Source organism: Pygocentrus nattereri, chromosome 20 (genome assembly GCF_015220715.1).
Source record: "Pygocentrus nattereri isolate fPygNat1 chromosome 20, fPygNat1.pri, whole genome shotgun sequence".
NCBI classification, from domain to species: Eukaryota; Metazoa; Chordata; class Actinopteri; order Characiformes; family Serrasalmidae; genus Pygocentrus; species Pygocentrus nattereri.
The window spans coordinates 26,748,298-26,765,357 of NC_051230.1; the positions used below are offsets into that span (position 1 = coordinate 26,748,298).

At 40.3% G+C, this 17,060-nt stretch overlaps 1 protein-coding gene across 2 annotated transcripts; it reads left to right on the plus strand.

Moving 5' to 3' along the window:
• The first annotated feature begins 13 nt into the window (after positions 1-13).
• zgc:153044 (uncharacterized protein LOC751678 homolog) lies at positions 14-4,748 on the plus strand. Of its 2 annotated transcripts, none has more exons than XM_017714501.2 (2): positions 14-139; positions 3,022-4,748. In XM_017714501.2, the coding sequence occupies exon 2, from the start codon at positions 3,044-3,046 to the stop codon at positions 3,581-3,583; it is 540 nt and encodes a 179-aa protein (XP_017569990.1). In that variant the 5' UTR covers positions 14-139; positions 3,022-3,043; the 3' UTR covers positions 3,584-4,748. The 2 variants fall into 2 exon arrangements, with proteins under 2 accessions (XP_017569990.1, XP_017569991.1); XM_017714502.2 differs by lacking the exon at positions 14-139 and adding an exon at positions 1,150-1,180.
• The last annotated feature ends 12,312 nt before the right edge of the window (positions 4,749-17,060 follow it).

A 17,060-nucleotide genomic window follows, 5' to 3' on the forward strand; every position in this document is an offset into this window, starting at 1 on the left:
ATTTGACCCGCCTGAGACAACGTAGTTACTACGGAAACTGTGTCGTTACGCTGTTTACGTAGCCAGGCTAGAGCGCTTCAGAGGACGTGCTTGTTTCGCTGCTTTAACTAGATATTATCATGTGTATGTAATATAACAGGTAAGCACTTAAAAGTTCATTCAACTCTCCGTCTGCTGTCAGTTCACCACTGCTCTCCGATAGCTTGGTTAGCTGCACGGCTAACACCCGCAGCGTGGCTAACACTAGCGAGTTAACTGGTAGTTTAGCGGCGACTCACTAACGTTAGCTCACCTCAGTTTTCTGAGACTAAAGTGTGGAGGTCAGTACCAGTAAATGTTTTTTGTCACCATTTTTTATTTCTACATAAATATTTAAGATGTAACGTTAAAGTTATCCAGAGGTTTGCTCTGATATGCGTCGTTCTTGAGAACCTTACAGAGTTAAGCTAGAATTGTTCACAGTGGTGGTGATAGGAACCAGACGTCTGAAGAGTTTAACCCTCTAAAAGCTCTTTCACAGGAGTTATTAAACAAGGTCGTTACGTGTGCATTACCTGATGCTTGAGGCGTTGTTTTATGATGGTTTTGTCCGAAAACGTCTTGTTAATCCGCGGAGGGTCACACGCAGGGCATTGTAAGATAAAATAGTCCCCCCAAACCCCCCCCCCCAAGTTTTCCTCTTATTTGACCCTTATCGATATTACATATAAAACGTTCAGAACACACATGTAGGTCGCTGATTGTTTAGTAATGTAGTGCATACATTGCATTGTGATCCCTGGTTCCCACCACCACTGTAAAGCAATCAGATTTGGCAAGTTCCTCCTCAAATGAAACATTTCACATCAAACCTCTCTGAATGACTTATTATCCATCCATCTAAGCCGCTTCTCTGTCAGGGTCGCTGGGGGGTGCTGGAGCAAATCCCAGCAGTCTTCGGGTGAAAGGCACGATACACCCTGGACAGGTCGCCAGTCCATCGCAGGGCAGACAGACAGACAGTCACTCACACTAGGGGCAATTTAGCATGTCCAATCGGCCTGACTGCATGTCTTTGGATTGTGTGAGGAAACCGGAGAACCCGGAGGAAACCCACGCAGACACGGGGAGAACATGCAAACTCCACACAGAGAGGACCCTGGTTGCCCGGCCGGGGAATCGAACCCAGGCCCTCCTCGCTGTGAGGCGACAGCGCTACCCACCATGCCGCCTCATGACTTATTATATTATAAAATTATTATAAGAAAAAGTCGAACATGGCTTAGTGTACTAAAACAACACCAAATGTAATACAAATCATGGAACTGATGTCATAGAATAGAGGTACCCAATTCTGATCCTTGAGATCTACAGCTCTGCAGAGTTTAGCCCCATGAGCGCCACCTGGTAATAAAGGCTGTCAGGGACAAGTGAATGTGAGAGTCAGGTAGACAAAACCTCTTAAAAGCAGTGTAAAACTACATTTTCCACATAACATGGTTTACTCCAGGGGCAAAGAAAGAAATGAAGATACGTGACACTGGGCGCGGTGAAGTAGGGCAGTGAGGCACCTCAGTGGCTCACACAGAAGCAACATGTGAGAATAGACAGGCAAAAAAAAAAAGAAAAGAAATGAACCTTTGTATAAATCAGCTAGCTAATCAGACTATTTAGTTAGCTCTGCATGTTACTTAGAGCTTACTAGTGGCCAACGTTACATATATTAGCTACTTTCATTCTCAACAAGAAGTAAATGAAACTTATTAGCTCACTATGAAACTTCATGGCTTCAACTGTCAAAAAGTGGATCAAATCACATAGCATGACTGCAGCTTACAGGCTGCTATTGGGTTTGTGATGCTAATAAACTTGAAACTGCCCCTCTCTTCAGTCTCTTCAGTGTCAAATGCTGAGGAATGCATAACTTGATATTGTCCAAGGCTTGGGAGACTGTCCAAAGTGAAATGTGCAGAGCAAACCAACAACTTCGAATGAAAGTCGTACAGGATCATATTAAAGATGTGGGTGCTGAAGTTGACTTCCTATGCTCCAGCTTGTTTAGCGAATTTTCCAGTCCTACTTAAACAGTGGAACGGAACATTCGTTTAAAAAGCTGGCGAATAGGAATCCAACTTTAGCCTCATTTAAAGATGAACACCAGCCTGTTACCCTTGGCGGGCCTTCAAAAAGAAAGATGCAAATTGGGGCAGTCGTGGGCTGGAGGTTAGGGATCCAGCCTCCTGACCGGAAGGTCGCCAGTTCGATCCCCAGAGCCGACAGCACGTGACTGAGGTGTCCTTGAGCAAGACACCTAACCCCCAACTGCTCCCCGGGCGCTGCGGATTGGGCTGCCCACCGCTCCGGGCAAGTGTGCTCACTGCCCCCTAGTGTGTGTGTGCTCACTAGTGTGTATGTGATGTTTCACTTCACGGATGGGTTAAATGCGGAGTTGAAATTTCCCCATTGTGGGACTCATAAGGGTCTCTTAATCTAATTAAATTCTATGAAAAGGATATAAAAATGACTGACATCTACTTTGCGGCCTGGAACAGAACATTTCTGCACATAGTCCACCTTTTTTTTGGTGTTGCTTTGTTGCCGTATGTAAATTTTGGGGCAGTACATAGTACTAAATCATTTTAGTTTAGGGTTTTTTAATTGGCCTGTTTTATTTGTATTGTAAAGAGAAGGCGGTGGTGTTTGAGGTTCATGGTCAGTTCTATGTATTGAACTTTCCTTACTATGCTCATGTAAATACAGTTTCCATTCTATGGCACCTTTAACATAACATTTGTTCATCCTTGCAGCAGTAGAGAGTACTTATGACCAGTAGTAAGTGAGAGAGGTTCCTAGGTTGCTGTTTTAGTACATTAAGCCAAAAGCCATGTCTGTAGCAGGTGCTACAGCTGTAATATTCCAAATATTACCCAAGCTAATCATTTTTGTAATGGCCTCTCGTCAAAACTGCACAGGGCTTGACAATGTACAACACTTCTGTGCTTGAGTAAAAGTACTGCGGGTAACTAATAATGTTCTCTATAGGTAACTCCCTGATGGAAACACCATGTCGGTCCCTGGATCTCGACTGTCAGGGCTGGGTCAGATAACCGACTACCTCTACATAGGCAATGCCAAAGCAGCCAAAGACAGCTCAGTTATAGCACGCCTCAACATCAGCTGTGTTATAAATGCCACGTTGGACAACAGCAAACCATGCCTCCCTTCTGTCGATTATGTCTGGGTGCCCGTCGCCGACTCCCCTGAAACCCAGCTCCAAGAACACTTTGACACAGTGGCGGACAAAATCGATAAAGTGAGGGCGCAGTGTGGTCGGGTTTTGGTGCACTGCTGTGCCGGCGTGAGTCGCTCAGCCACTTTGTGCCTTGCCTTTCTTATGAAACACTGCCGCATGTCTCTGGTGGAGGCACATGGCCTCGTGAAGTCGAGAAGACCGATTATCAGGCCCAACGCTGGTTTCTGGAAACAGCTGGTTGAATATGAGGTGAAGTTGCGAGGAACACGCTCTGTGATGATGGTATCGTCGCCAATAGGGCTGATTCCAGACTTGTATGAGAAGGACACTAGAGGTTTGATACCCTTTTGACACACATTCTGTGGTCACAACCACTGAACCAGAGCTGAATCGAGCCATTTAAGGGACATTCCAGATTAAGTGAAAAATGAAGTCATTGCTCACACCCTAAGGAAGTGCCACCGTAGTCTTTAGAGGGAAAATTTCCAGATTTAATCACTAGGAAAAAAATTCTGATGATGCTTTTGAAGGTGGAGGGACCTTTAGAAGAAAAACTGCAGCTGCTTTGACAGGCAGGCTGGAAGGCAGATAGCTAGCATTACTTGTAGAGAGCCAAAAGATCAGGGATGACTAATGCAGAAGGTTTAAATAAACATAGATCTAACATGGAACACAGGCAAATAATAAAGCATAAGAAACGAATAAAAACATGAAAAAGAAGTCCAGCAAACAAACTAAAGCTAGGCTAGGATATGCTGTGCTAAGTTTAGCAAATGCATCGTACATCTTGGTTATTGTGCTGGGAGATCACCGATGAACGAAAACACAAAAATGGAAAAATCATGTAACATAAAATGGTAAATTGCGTAAAACTGATAAGAGAACAGGGAAACAGTGCTGTGCTGCAAAATGCTGCATAACACATTAAATAAAACATAGTTTTAGGCTGGAATGCTCCTCTAAGAAATCTGACTATCTAGTCTTAATGTGGGCTGTATGGGGGGCTCAGAGACTAAACAATAACAATGACAATAACAGCAGCATGGCATGAATTAGCTGTAAACGCTAACTGCGCAATATCTATAAAACGGCCTGTTGCAGTTATATTGTTAAAATATTACTATGAAAAACACATCAGCGAAGGCTTAATGTTACATGGTTAAAGGTTAAGCTGCATTATCTTTGATCATTTATGTATGTTAATTCAAACGGATGCTTTATTTATTCACAGAAACGTTTGTGATTGGTTACAATGCACAGAGAACACACGTTAATTTGCATATATTAGTGTTTTGAAGGCAGGATCATGATAACGACTTCCAAACATTGTGCAGTCCTACTGCTAACTGTTCTTTGAAGCTAGAGAATACCATGAACCGCATTCCTAAATGGGTTTATTCATCATGGGCTATTGTTGCCTCAAACGACCAAGCGTTTTATGATGGTTCAATATGGTTTTCTAAAGTTGAAGTTTATTAATTGATGTGAAAGTGGAAATAAAAAGCTATTTATACTTCTTCTGTGTTTAATTGCTTAGCTGTGAAACAGCCTGTCTTTTGGGGTTTTGGAGTTCAAGGATTTACCAGAAGATGGCAGAATAGTGCTTTTAAGTCAAAAAATTGTATTCCCTTATATCAGTTTAAGCCCAATGTTCTCTCACATCTCTTGAGTTTGGGTCATTTTCACAACACTTCTGAGTCACATTGCCTCTTCCACTTCATTCACAATCGAATATTGCCAATATGCTTACTGCCATAGTGTCCTTGTACTTTGGATTTAGTTAATTGGCTGTTAATTGTTATTTTTCTTCTAATATCTGAGGAATTATTCATTATTGTTATCTCAGGTACACTGACAGGGAAGAATAATTTCCCACATGTCTGCCCATGTCATACAGTTTGATATGTTTGTTTTTCTTTGTCTGATCACTTAAAGGAGGTATAATGGATACAGTATTAGAACAACCCAATGCAAAATGAGACAGTTTAATAGGTGAAATTCTTCAGTTATTATTACACAAACTTTTTTTTTGTCTAGTGACGATCAACACTTTGTAGGTCACCAAGGCTTGAAGACTACCTCGCACTGCTTTGTCATACTCTACTTAAGTGCTTTAATGTGATTTACAGGAACTACTTCCCACACATGCTTCACTGCTGTCCTCAGACCAACCATAGTGGGTGGATATTTCTTCTCTATTTACTTCACACATGTAGCCCCACAGGATCTCAGTGGATTTTAAATCGTGTTTGAATTTCATCTTATAACCTGTGAGGCTTCTTGCAGGAATATTAATCATTTGTTATGGTTTTCATCTTTTAAGTGAACAGTGAGCGATTCCTTTTGACTGCCAGTGTGTGTTCTGGACAGGGTTTAATGTCAGGGTGTAAAAATGTGATTAGTATTAGATTTTTATGTTTAATAATTATTTTATATTATTAAAAAGGTTAGGCAGCAGTAACACTGATTAGGCATAACATAAAAACCACATTCCTGTCTATTTTATCAGCTCCACGTACCATACAAGTGCACTTTGTAGTTCTACAGTTACAGGTAGTAGTCCATCTGTTTCTCTGCACACTTTATTAGCCCCCTTTTACCCTGTTCTTCAATGGTCAGGACCACCACAGAGCAGGTATTATGTGAGTGGTTCAGACACAGCAGTGCTGCTGGAGTTTTTGATCACCTCAGTTTCACTACTGGACTGACAACCAAAAATATCTAGCTAACAGTGTCCTGTGACCAATGATGAAGGACTAGAGGATGACTTTAAATCCACAAGGTAGGTCAGGTGTCTAATAGAGTGGACAGTGAGTGGACACTGTTTAACAACAACTGTGTCTGATCCACCACCACCTCATCATTGTCACTGCAGTGCTGAGAATGTGGTGGTCCTCTGGGGGTCCTGACCATCAAAGAACAGGGTAAAAGGAGGCAAACAGAGTATGCAGAGAAATGGATGCACTACAATGAACGTTTGTAGAATTACGAAGTGAAGCTGATAAAATGGATGTTGAGTGTAGATACAAGAAGCTGTTTTTAATGTTATGGCTGGACTGGTGTAAGTTATCCCTCTGTAACTATGGAGCACATCAAAGGTCTTCATGCTACATCGCCTGTTTACCAACCCGGAAAGTGACGTCTGTCTGTGCGAGGGACTTTGAAGCACGCTGGAGCTGTCGGAACACATGCACTCTAATTATGTTATATCACATTCGGTGGAGAATGCAGCCATTTGTGAGTCCTTTTCTGAGGTGGATGGCCATCTCTGAACCTGGCTTTGTCTCTGAGGGATACACCGCCATGACGTCAGCTGGTAGCGTTATGGCATCCACTGTGGTAATTAGGGGCACAACACGTGTACATAATGAAGACTTGTAACAATTAAAGCCTTGCAAAAGATGCCATTAATGCTAGTTACTGCCTATGGATCTTACTGAAGCCGGTGTCTTTCTCAGCTTTAATCATGTATTCTCAGTTCTTTCTAGACCAGCTTATGGCCCATTTTTCCCCCTCAACTTGGTTTATTGAATGGCTAGTTCATGTAGTAGGGAGCACCATAGATGTAGTAGCTGTCCACAGAAATTGGAGTGAATGTATTTCATAATGGTTCCAATTACGTAATATTCAACATATCACACACATTACTGCTCTAAATCTTAAGAAAGAGCCCTAATTATGCTCGTTTTGATGAAACATGTAATTGGGATGTGATTTTTGAAGTTCTGCTGATGATATTGTAATGTAATTCATCACAGTAATGATAAATATTGTCATATTGCCCAGCTCTAGTTCCAAAAACAGAAAAAATAAAAACATTTTCCATTGATGTAACTGTAGTGAGGGGACATGTATTTATAGAAAAGTAAGTATTTTGCTGTTTAATACACTTCCAGTGCATATATCCTCTTCAGATTGACACACATCATGTCTTTTGACTTTTGGCTTGTATTTATAAGCAAAGAACAAGATTAATGAGAGCCAAAAGTATTAAGACACTGTATTACAATATGTCCACGTCTTCATGCAATATCGTGCAAAGTGCACCTGACCTTGTCTTTGTTAGGGAAGATTTAAAGCAGCAACTAGCAATCAGGGTGACTGTGGAGTAGCTTCCTAAAGTTCTCAGTTCTCTAAACAACACTCAAATGGAAAACACTACACGGCCCTAGCAATGACCTTAAGCATGCCTTTCAGTACAAGTGGTTTAAGGATATGCAATTTGAAAGCGAATGGACCTACAACTAAATGTTACTGGGCAGTTGTGCAATGCAAGATTTCTCTCAGGCTGATTATGAGGAAGGTAAGGGTGGGAACATCATTTACACAGAGAACAATAAGCCATCTCTGTTCCTGCACCCCAAAACAAAGATGTTCATCTACAATTTGCACACGTGCATTTTGACAAATCGGAAGTCTTTTGGAACAATGTACTCTGGTCAGATGAAACAAAAACAGAAGTCTTTGGTAACAACTTAGCTTGTCATGGTTGAAGAAAGAATGGTTGATCTAGGGAGAGCATACAGTGAAGTATGAGGGTGGGAGCATCATGATATGAGTACTGCTTCCCTGTGAATGCTTGAGCATTACATGTCACGAATGGAACGATGAACTGGCACATATTAGAGGAATTTCATCTTATTGGCCAAGAAAAGGCAGAAGAGCAAGACAGCAAGCCAACAAGACAATGACCCCAAACTTACAGCCAAAATATCTCAATAGTGGTTTTTTAAAAGAAGGTAGAGATGCTGCATGATCTAGCCAATCACCTGATTGAATCCCATTGAAAACTTTAAGAGGACCTTGTAATTCCAAGTCCAACAGAGTGACCCTGGTAGCCTTGGGGAATTGAAGACAGTTTTCCAAGAGGAATGGAGCAAAACTGAACCACAATACTGCAGAAAGCAAAGTTCTTCTTACCATAGACACCAGAATGGCAAACAGCTGATTAGAAGCAAAGTATTATTGTTATTATTTTGCAGTTTTTTTTTGTCCTATCAATTTTGCTTTTAACCTTTTTATGCTTATGGATAAATAAAATAATAATCAGTGGTGGAGAGTAACTAAGTAAAAGTAACTCGTTACTGTACTTAAGTAGTTTTTTGTGTATCTGTGCTTTACTGAATTCCCCGGCCGGGTGACCAGGGTCCTCTGTGTGTGGAGTTTGCTTGTTCTCCCCGTGTCTGCGTGGGTTTCCTCCGGGTACTCCGGTTTCCTCCCACAGTCCAAAGACATGCAGTCAGGCCAATTGAACATGCTACATTGCCTCTAGGTGTGAGTGTGTGTGAATGTGTATGTCGTCTGTCTGTCTGCCCTGCGATGGACTGGCGACCTGTCCAGGGTGTATCCTGCCTTCCGCCCGATGACCGCTGGGCACAGCTGGGTTTTTATTAAACTAAGTTGCAAATAAATCTTAAACTGAAAGCTTGTTTGCAAAAGGTGATTTCAGAGCCACTCAGTTCTTCCTAATGGAAACTGTTTGCCTTCAGTGTTTTGGGCTTGTGATCATTTTAATACACATCAGCATCACTAATCAATGACATTCTATTAAAAAATTGCTTTACCTAAAATTCGTTAATGAAGCAAGAGACTTGTTACCAAAACAGGATGACATTAGAGTCATAATTAATCTTTTGTTACTTGTCACTTTATGTTACTAATAATCACATAGTGTATAATAACAGAATACGTTTGCCCCACATTTCTTTTCTTTGATTATGAATACTTTTTGTTCATAATTATAAATACAAAGTCAAAAGACATTAATTGTGTAAAGTGGAAGTGCACTGAAAGTTAAATATTATAAGCAAATAAAGGGCAAACATGAAAGCTTCAGAACACTTGCTTCCCCTTACTCTTACTGTACAAAGCTGCTGAATATTTGCACTGCTCATTTTAATCATTTACATGTAGAAAAATGAAGTACCAGGATATTCCAGGGTATGCCTGAGTTCCTTTCATATCTTTCATCTTAAGTTAACATCAAGAATAAAAGTGAAACCAAGCTACTACTGTAGTTTAGACTATGTGAGTAACTTCCTTGTTTTCTTGCTTCCACGGACTCTGGGCGGGCGTGGCCTAGTTCAAATATTCCAACTGAGGCTGTGTAAAAATTCCAAACGACAAGAAGGCCTGGGAAATTCCAGGCACAGTTTCCAAAAAAGCCTTATTTTTAGTGGAGGATTTGAGAATAACGATGTCCTTTGTACCTCACTCAGCATGACTTTGATGAAAGGGTGAGGTGCAGAGGGCATAGGTGGGTCCTGCAGCTTTTCAGTAGACCATTGTATGCCATATTTTGGCTGCGTCTGGTCAAATGGTGTGGCACTTCTACTCCTGCACATATCAATGTACAACTGTTGTTTATTTGATGAATTTAACAAAAAATAAAACATAAACTGAGGCCTGTGCAAAAGCCACAGCACATATTTTTCCAGTATGTTAAACTCAGCAAACACTTAGAAAGTGTGCACCAAATTTGCCAAAAAAAAGTCACACAAGTTTGTTTAGTGTAGATGAAAAAAGCATGTAATTTCACTGGGGGTGTTCAAACTTCAGTATATAACTGTTTTTTATTTTGCAATATCATTGAGTGTTCTGCTCGAGAGGTTGCATGCATTTTTAGCAGTTGGCTTATTTATACAACCCTCACATATCCAGTTATGTGAGTGAGGTTTGAGATCAAAGACAGGGTACCCGCTCAGTCAGCTTTGAAAGTAATATTTTGATTTTAAAGATTAACAGACTCCTAACACCACCTTGGCCTACCTGTGTAAAATGATCAAATTGTAAGTCGCTCTGGATAAGAGCATCAGCAAAATGCCGTAAATGTCTTTTTTTTTTCTTCTGCTTTAATGGAGTAGTGTACCATATTTACAATAATATGAAAGTGTGAGTCTCTAATTGTCCAGTAAAAATCTCCCACGCACACCCTTAGCCTAAGAGATGTTTATTTCTCTCACAGTGAATGATGGAACAGCACCACATGGACAAAAACATTATAGTAGCCTTCTTGTTGGATGGACTTGGTGGATATGCAAAGCTACGGGGAAACTTCATTTGCAGAAGGCCAGTCTTTCTGGTACTTTCACTGGTGATGAAACTAACCTACTGCTTGACTTTGACATGCGCAAAGAATTAAAGTTGAAAAAAATAATAAAATAAAGCTGTTTATTGGTTTTTATGGCTGTGAAACTTTTCTTTAACCAACCAGGATGGCTTAGCATAATAAACAGACGGCCTTGAGGATGTAAACGACGGAAGATTTATTACTGCAGTCATAACTAGATTGCAATATGTACAAAGTGACAAAAAGGAGATAGTAGTCAGTAGATACTTTACGACAGTTATTCTCAGTCACGAGACTTTAATATTACTGCCCACATTTTAGAGTTCCCCAGCTTCCAACACACCTAATGCAACTTAAAAGTGATTACAAAGCCCTTCCTGACATAAACTGGATGTGTTAGGTCAGGGAAAATTCTACAACATGGAGGGCAGTGGTACTCATGGACCAGGACTGAGAACCACAGCTTTAAAATTGCTTTAGACCCTTTAAAATTGCTTTAATGAAAAGAGACCACAAGAGGAAATCAGAGCAAAGAATGATGAAACGTGACATACTGTCCATGACAACAACTTCACTCTACAGTACGTTATGTTGTCTTAAAGCAGAATTCTGGACTAATACTATCATGTAATGTTAGTTGTCATGTTATGTCATGTTCTATAGCATAGCATTGGTTGGACAGAATTCAGGTTTCTTATCCTTTTTTGTGGTTTCAACCAGAAACGTTCTCTCACTTCAGTACCCAGCACTGGGCCAATACACCAAACAACTACTGGAAATTCCCAGTAGTAATAAAAAAATGCACTGATGTAGGAAGTAATAAATACAGACAGGATATTTCAGCTTTCTAGAAGTATGTGAGCTATCTGGCTTGTTTGTTTTGAATAGGTCAGTGACCTGAAATTTGCCACTGTCATATGGTTCCACACAAGTAAGTTTGTGGAATTTCTGGCCTGCTAGATCTGCCCTGGTCAACTGTAAGTGCTATTATTCTGAAATGGAAGCATCTAGAAGCTCAGCTATGGCATGGAAGAACACCGAGCAGGTGCTATAGCATATAGCATGTAAAAAATCACTCACTGCTGAGTTCCTAATTGCTGGAAGCAACATCTGCACAAGAACGGTGTATCGGGAGCTTTATGAGTGACTCTCAGAACAGCTGCGCACAAGGCTTAGATCACTATGCACAATGCCAAGCATCAGCTGAAGTAGTATAAAGCATGCAACCACTGGGCTCTGGAGCAGTGGAAACGTGGAGTGATCAGTCACGCTATCTGATGAAAGAATCTGTGTTTAGTGCATTTTTGGGGTGAATTGAAATGTCAACTGCAAGCCAGGTCCTCTCGTTCAACTTCAGCATCTGACCTCACAAAAGCTCTTTTGACTGAATGGACACATATTCCCACAGACACACTCAAAATATTTCGTGAAAATACTTCTCAGAAGAGTGGAGGCTGTTATAGCTGCAAAAGTGGGAGGCAGGTCCATATTATAGACCAGATTTTGGAATGGGATGTCCAATAATCTCATGTAGGTATGATGGTGAGGTGTCCACATACCTTTGGCCACATTATCAAAAGGTGGTTTTCCTAGTCTTTTCTCACTTCTCAGGGCTATTGTGGCACCACTTGATTACATTTTGGCTGGAGAGCCCCTTTAATGTAATTGTTTTTAATGAAAATGACTGTTTTGAACGCAACATATGGCAGCCTGTAGTGTAGATTAAATAGGTCATTGAAAAATATATGTGCAGTCAAGATTACTTTGTTGTTATCCAGATTTGCACATGAACATTATGCTTTCTCCTCGATTGACCATTTATTCACAGAAAGTTTATTATGGTCATTGCATAAACCCTAAAGAGCAATGTATCATGTATATCAGACAGCATCACAGGTTCTCAATAGAAGGCCCCATGTTCTATTACTGAATCATACCTGGCTTTCACCCTATTGAGAGAGAGAGAGAGAGAGAGAGAGAGAGAGGGTGGAGAAACACATAACGTTGAATATGTGACCAAGAGGGAAAGTCCTGGTATCTCCCTTCTCTTTTTTCCAATTTTATTGTTTCCTTCTATTTTCTTTCATGCATGCTGTTTGTGGGTTACGCTAAAAAGGCATCTGTTTCTGGGCACGATTAGAGTTTTTGTTCAGTGATCTTGTCCTTCATGGAACTTCCGTTGTGCAGTGAAAGAGGCACTGATACTACATGTTTATACTTGTCTTCCATAAATGTATATCTGGCCCAATATCAAGACATCCTGCCAAAACATGAGCAGATCCTAAATGGGGTTTTGTGGAGTGATTTCGTAAAATAACCCCTTTTGTTTTCTTGGAGAGCCCTTCAGTGGACGGTTCTTCAAAGAACCGTTTTGTGAAATGAGATAGCTAAGTGTGAAGAAATAGAATTTATTCCAAATTTAGCTTTAAGAACCAGTTAAAGATTGAACTGTACATCCAAGCCAGGAATCATCTATTGTTAAGAGTATATTCTCATTTTATCAGTATAGCTCTGCAATCTTCTTCTCTTATATTATAAAACGAGGTTCCTCATTGGTTTTTTAGCAAAGACAGTGGTGATATATAGAGCCATCACAACCAGAACATCACAGAGACAATGCATAATGCTTACTCTCCAAGTTCTACTTAGCACCAAAAAGCCGTAGAACCTATTTTTGGCTAAGAATGTAGCAGCAGAACCTATAGCATGCAATAACAGGGGCCTTTAGTCTCATTGTTCCTGACCACATCATGATTAACAGAATGTGGCATGTGAGGGTTAAAGCAAGGGCACACCCTTTTGTCCTGCGAGGAAATGGTGATTCACTCTCCCAGTGTGGCAGCATGAGTCTTTTTTGATGGCTATCCAATCTGACCCTAGTGTGCAATATTAGAGTGAATGAGAATGAATGGGGTTCACATAGCTATGATGAAAACACATGGTCATTAGGAATGTTTGGTCTACAGACAAGTCCATTCACTGTAGAAACGTATTCCTGTAGATGTCAAGATGAAGTTCAATATCAAGACGAACTATGTGATCCTAACAATACACAAGTAGACGAAAGAAAGAACACTCTTATACTACTCTATAGACTGGGGTTCAATCCCTGCCTGGGTAAACACCCTGCACTGTACCAATAAGAGTCCTTGGGCAAGATTCCTAACACTACCTTCGTCTGCCTGTGTAGTTTTTCTGGATAAGAGCATCTGCCAAATGCTGTAAATGTAAATGGCACAAAAATCAGGCTCTAAGGCCAACAATGCATGTGTGCTTCTTCATTTGCTGGTACTTTCAGGTCCTGGCAGGGGATTTTTGGATATATGCTCACATTGTTAGAAAGAAGCATAGACAATCTGGTAATACCAAAGAGATCCATTAGGAAGGCAATACGGAACCGAAACAAACCTTTTGTGACCACTGATAGAAATCTGTGTAAACATTTCTAAAGACTATTTCATCAACTGTTAGCAGTTGAAACACTTCCAGAAGTGACGTGGCATCTTTATAAATGTTTATGCAGGTTTATGGCAGTTGTCATTAAAGGCTTATGTATAGGTACCATGTAGTCTTTCCAAAGCTACCCTTCAGTAAAGTGGTTGATTAGTGTAGTGGTTAACACCTTTGCCTTCTGCACTGTAGACTGGGGTTCAATCCCCCACCAGGGCAAGCACCCTACACTGTACCAATAAGGGTCCTTGGGCAAGACTCCTAACACCACCTTGGCCTACCTGTGTAAAAATTATCAAATTGTAAGTCGCTCTGGATAAGAGCGTCAGCCAAATTCTGTAAAATGTATAAAAATATTTTCAGTTGTAGCTACACTATATAAATATTTAAAAAATACTGTTGTATCAGACATTTATGTCATTTTTTTGTATAAATACACTGACTGGCCAATTCATTAAGTACATTAAGTCCTTATATCTACACTCATTGTCTATTTTATCAGCTCCTTTAACCATGTAGGTGCACTTTGTATTTCTACAATTATAGACTACAGTCCATCTGTTTGTCTGTATACATTGCTAGCCGACTTTTGTCCTGTTCTTCAGTGGTCAGGACCCCCACTGGACTTCCACAGAGCAGCTATTTTGGTGGTGGATCATTCTCAGCAGGTTATAGGTATACAACCTAACATAACCAGGAAACAGGAGTGATAAATGAGGACAGTCGTGCAGCATGAAAATCGGGGACTGAGCACTGAGATTAGTGCATCTGTGCAGGATCACGTCCACACACCCCATGCTTCTGTACACGCTCTCAAAACAGCACCACACTCTTACATTGCTGTCGCCACATTTTTAAGGACACGTTTACAGTAGGCCCTCTTGGTCCTTATTTCATCCACATGTTCTTTACAGTTACCTGCTAATACAGAATGTCAGAAAAAAAGACAAGGACTTCCAAAAATGAAGTTAAAATAGTTTTAATAAAAAATAACTACCGAGTGTGTACCATGTGTGTGGGGTGGGGGTTGTTTTTTAAGCTAGCATATATCTGCCAATAGAGTGAGATAATTACACTTAAAATTATTTACAACAACATCTAGAAGTAGTTAAGTAATCTTATAATGTTCTCACAACCGTCTCAAAATGCGAAGTGTTGGAAATATCAACTTGATTTAAGATTATTTTATTATTTCAAGAAAAGTGCAAATTTAAAAATGTGCATCCAGGAGACCCCATGCCTCCTTTTGTGTGCATATTTTTGCTTGTTTTCTCCTCGTTGGAAAAAAACAATGTGTTCATAGCGGAGATGCACCCAGCACCAAGGGTAGTACGCTGCCATGGTGCTCTAGAGGTTTTATGTAACTTACTGTGACATCATAAAATATTCACTGCCCACCCTGCTGAAAAAACAACAAATGTCCTATTGAAAAGTAAGAGACCACCTTTCATTTGCCTAAATTCTAGTCATTCCAAATTATTCTTTATTTTCCAAAAATGAAGTTCAAAAAAATGTCCTGCTACTGGCCACATGTAGCCATATGAAGGGCCATGTGAGAAGGCTTATGGAAGGCGTGGGTCCTCCAAAAAAGGCATGTATTGTGTTGTTTATTGTTAGTAAAATAAAGATGTGTTTATGTGTTATTTGTGCTAGTTTGTGTGGGTGTGTGCTGGGTAGGGGGTCACCATGCGATGGAAGCCTATGGCTATTCCATTCAGGTCTAAGTTGGTCTATGATGGTGTAGTGCTGGTCTGGTGCTTGTTTAGCTGGTCACCCAGCATACTAGCATCCAAAACACAACATATGCTGGTTTTGGTGGTGATCAGAATAACTTCCATTGTTGTTGACCAGCATACAGGTTTGGCTGGTGACCAGTCAGGCCAGTCTATGCTGGTATTTCTAGGAGGGCGCACAAAAAGGTAGCAAGGTAAGGGCCCATCAAATATTTGTGTCCAGGTACCAATAACGTGATCCAGGTCTCAATAAAGCTCAAGGGTAGACACGCTACCGAAATTGTGATGGTTTTTCGTTTTTTGAGGCTTTGTGCACTTAAACAGATGTTGTCTGGGTTTTTTCATCACACTGAAACATGAATAACTTCTATATGCTTCATTCTACAGAAATGTCCATTTTTGTGTCCCTAGCTTTTACAGATATATTACACTAGAAAAACATGTTAGGGTTACAATGTTATTTTAACAATTACACCTTCTTGATCAATTTAGCAATATTGGTTTTTAAATCAATTAGAACCTTTTCTACCATTTTAACGGCAATCATTTATACATAACTATGAAATGACATAAAAAGTCAAATAAATATCATAAAATATATAATGAAAGTTGTTGTCCCCAGGAGTCCTGTCACAGGTGTTACCATGTAAAAAAAAATCTCTTATTTTGAAATAAAAATCACACTGATTACATCACTGGACTTCCTTTTACCTGAGGATCTATCACATGACATATCACATCTTTTCAGTTATCAGAAATGTTCTCAGTTAGCTCATAATTTCATATGAAGCTTTGAAGTCACTGCACTGGTATGACCTACTTTATTCTTGGGTATTATTTTAGCGGATATTCCATGCTTGACAACATGTGGTTTGATGCTCTGTAGCAGCCATTTAGTAAAATGCATTTTTCATTAAAAATGTCACTGGTGATACCTTATATTCTTGTGGGTAACACCAATGAGGATAGATAACACCAGTGACACCTATGGATAGATAGAAAAGTGAACGTTTCTGTAGAGCGACTCATATCATGACTGTTCTGGCTGAAAAATAAATAAATGAAAGGTGGTCTTAGACTTTTGCACAGTACTGTAGTTATTACTGCTTTAGCACGCACTGTCCTTGACTATTCCAAGTTTAATTCTATGTGATTTTCTGTAGTGCTTTTGCAACAGACAGGATGTAGCAACCTTCTTAAGGTCAAATGCTGATCTGGGATCAGCTTAAGCCGTTCACGTAGAAATACATGGACAGATGAGGCCTGATATTAGGTCAGTGTTCTGAATCTGAGATACTTGATAAAGTGTCACACAGTAGCTTTATTGTGCCTTCAATAAAGCAATAGTCCTTTCATTTGTGATCATAGATAAGTATCTCAGCCAACCAGAGGAAAGTCCATATAAGGAAATTCAACTGTGGGCGTGGCTCCTTCGTTTGAACGGGGAGTAGTTCGACTGTAGCACGGTGTTTCAAGCCCCGCCTCCTGCGCTAGAACTGGCTGATTATATTACGGCCGACCGCTTATGAGGATGAACTAGTAGCCATAGTGGCCAATCCCAGTGCAGGAGGCGGGG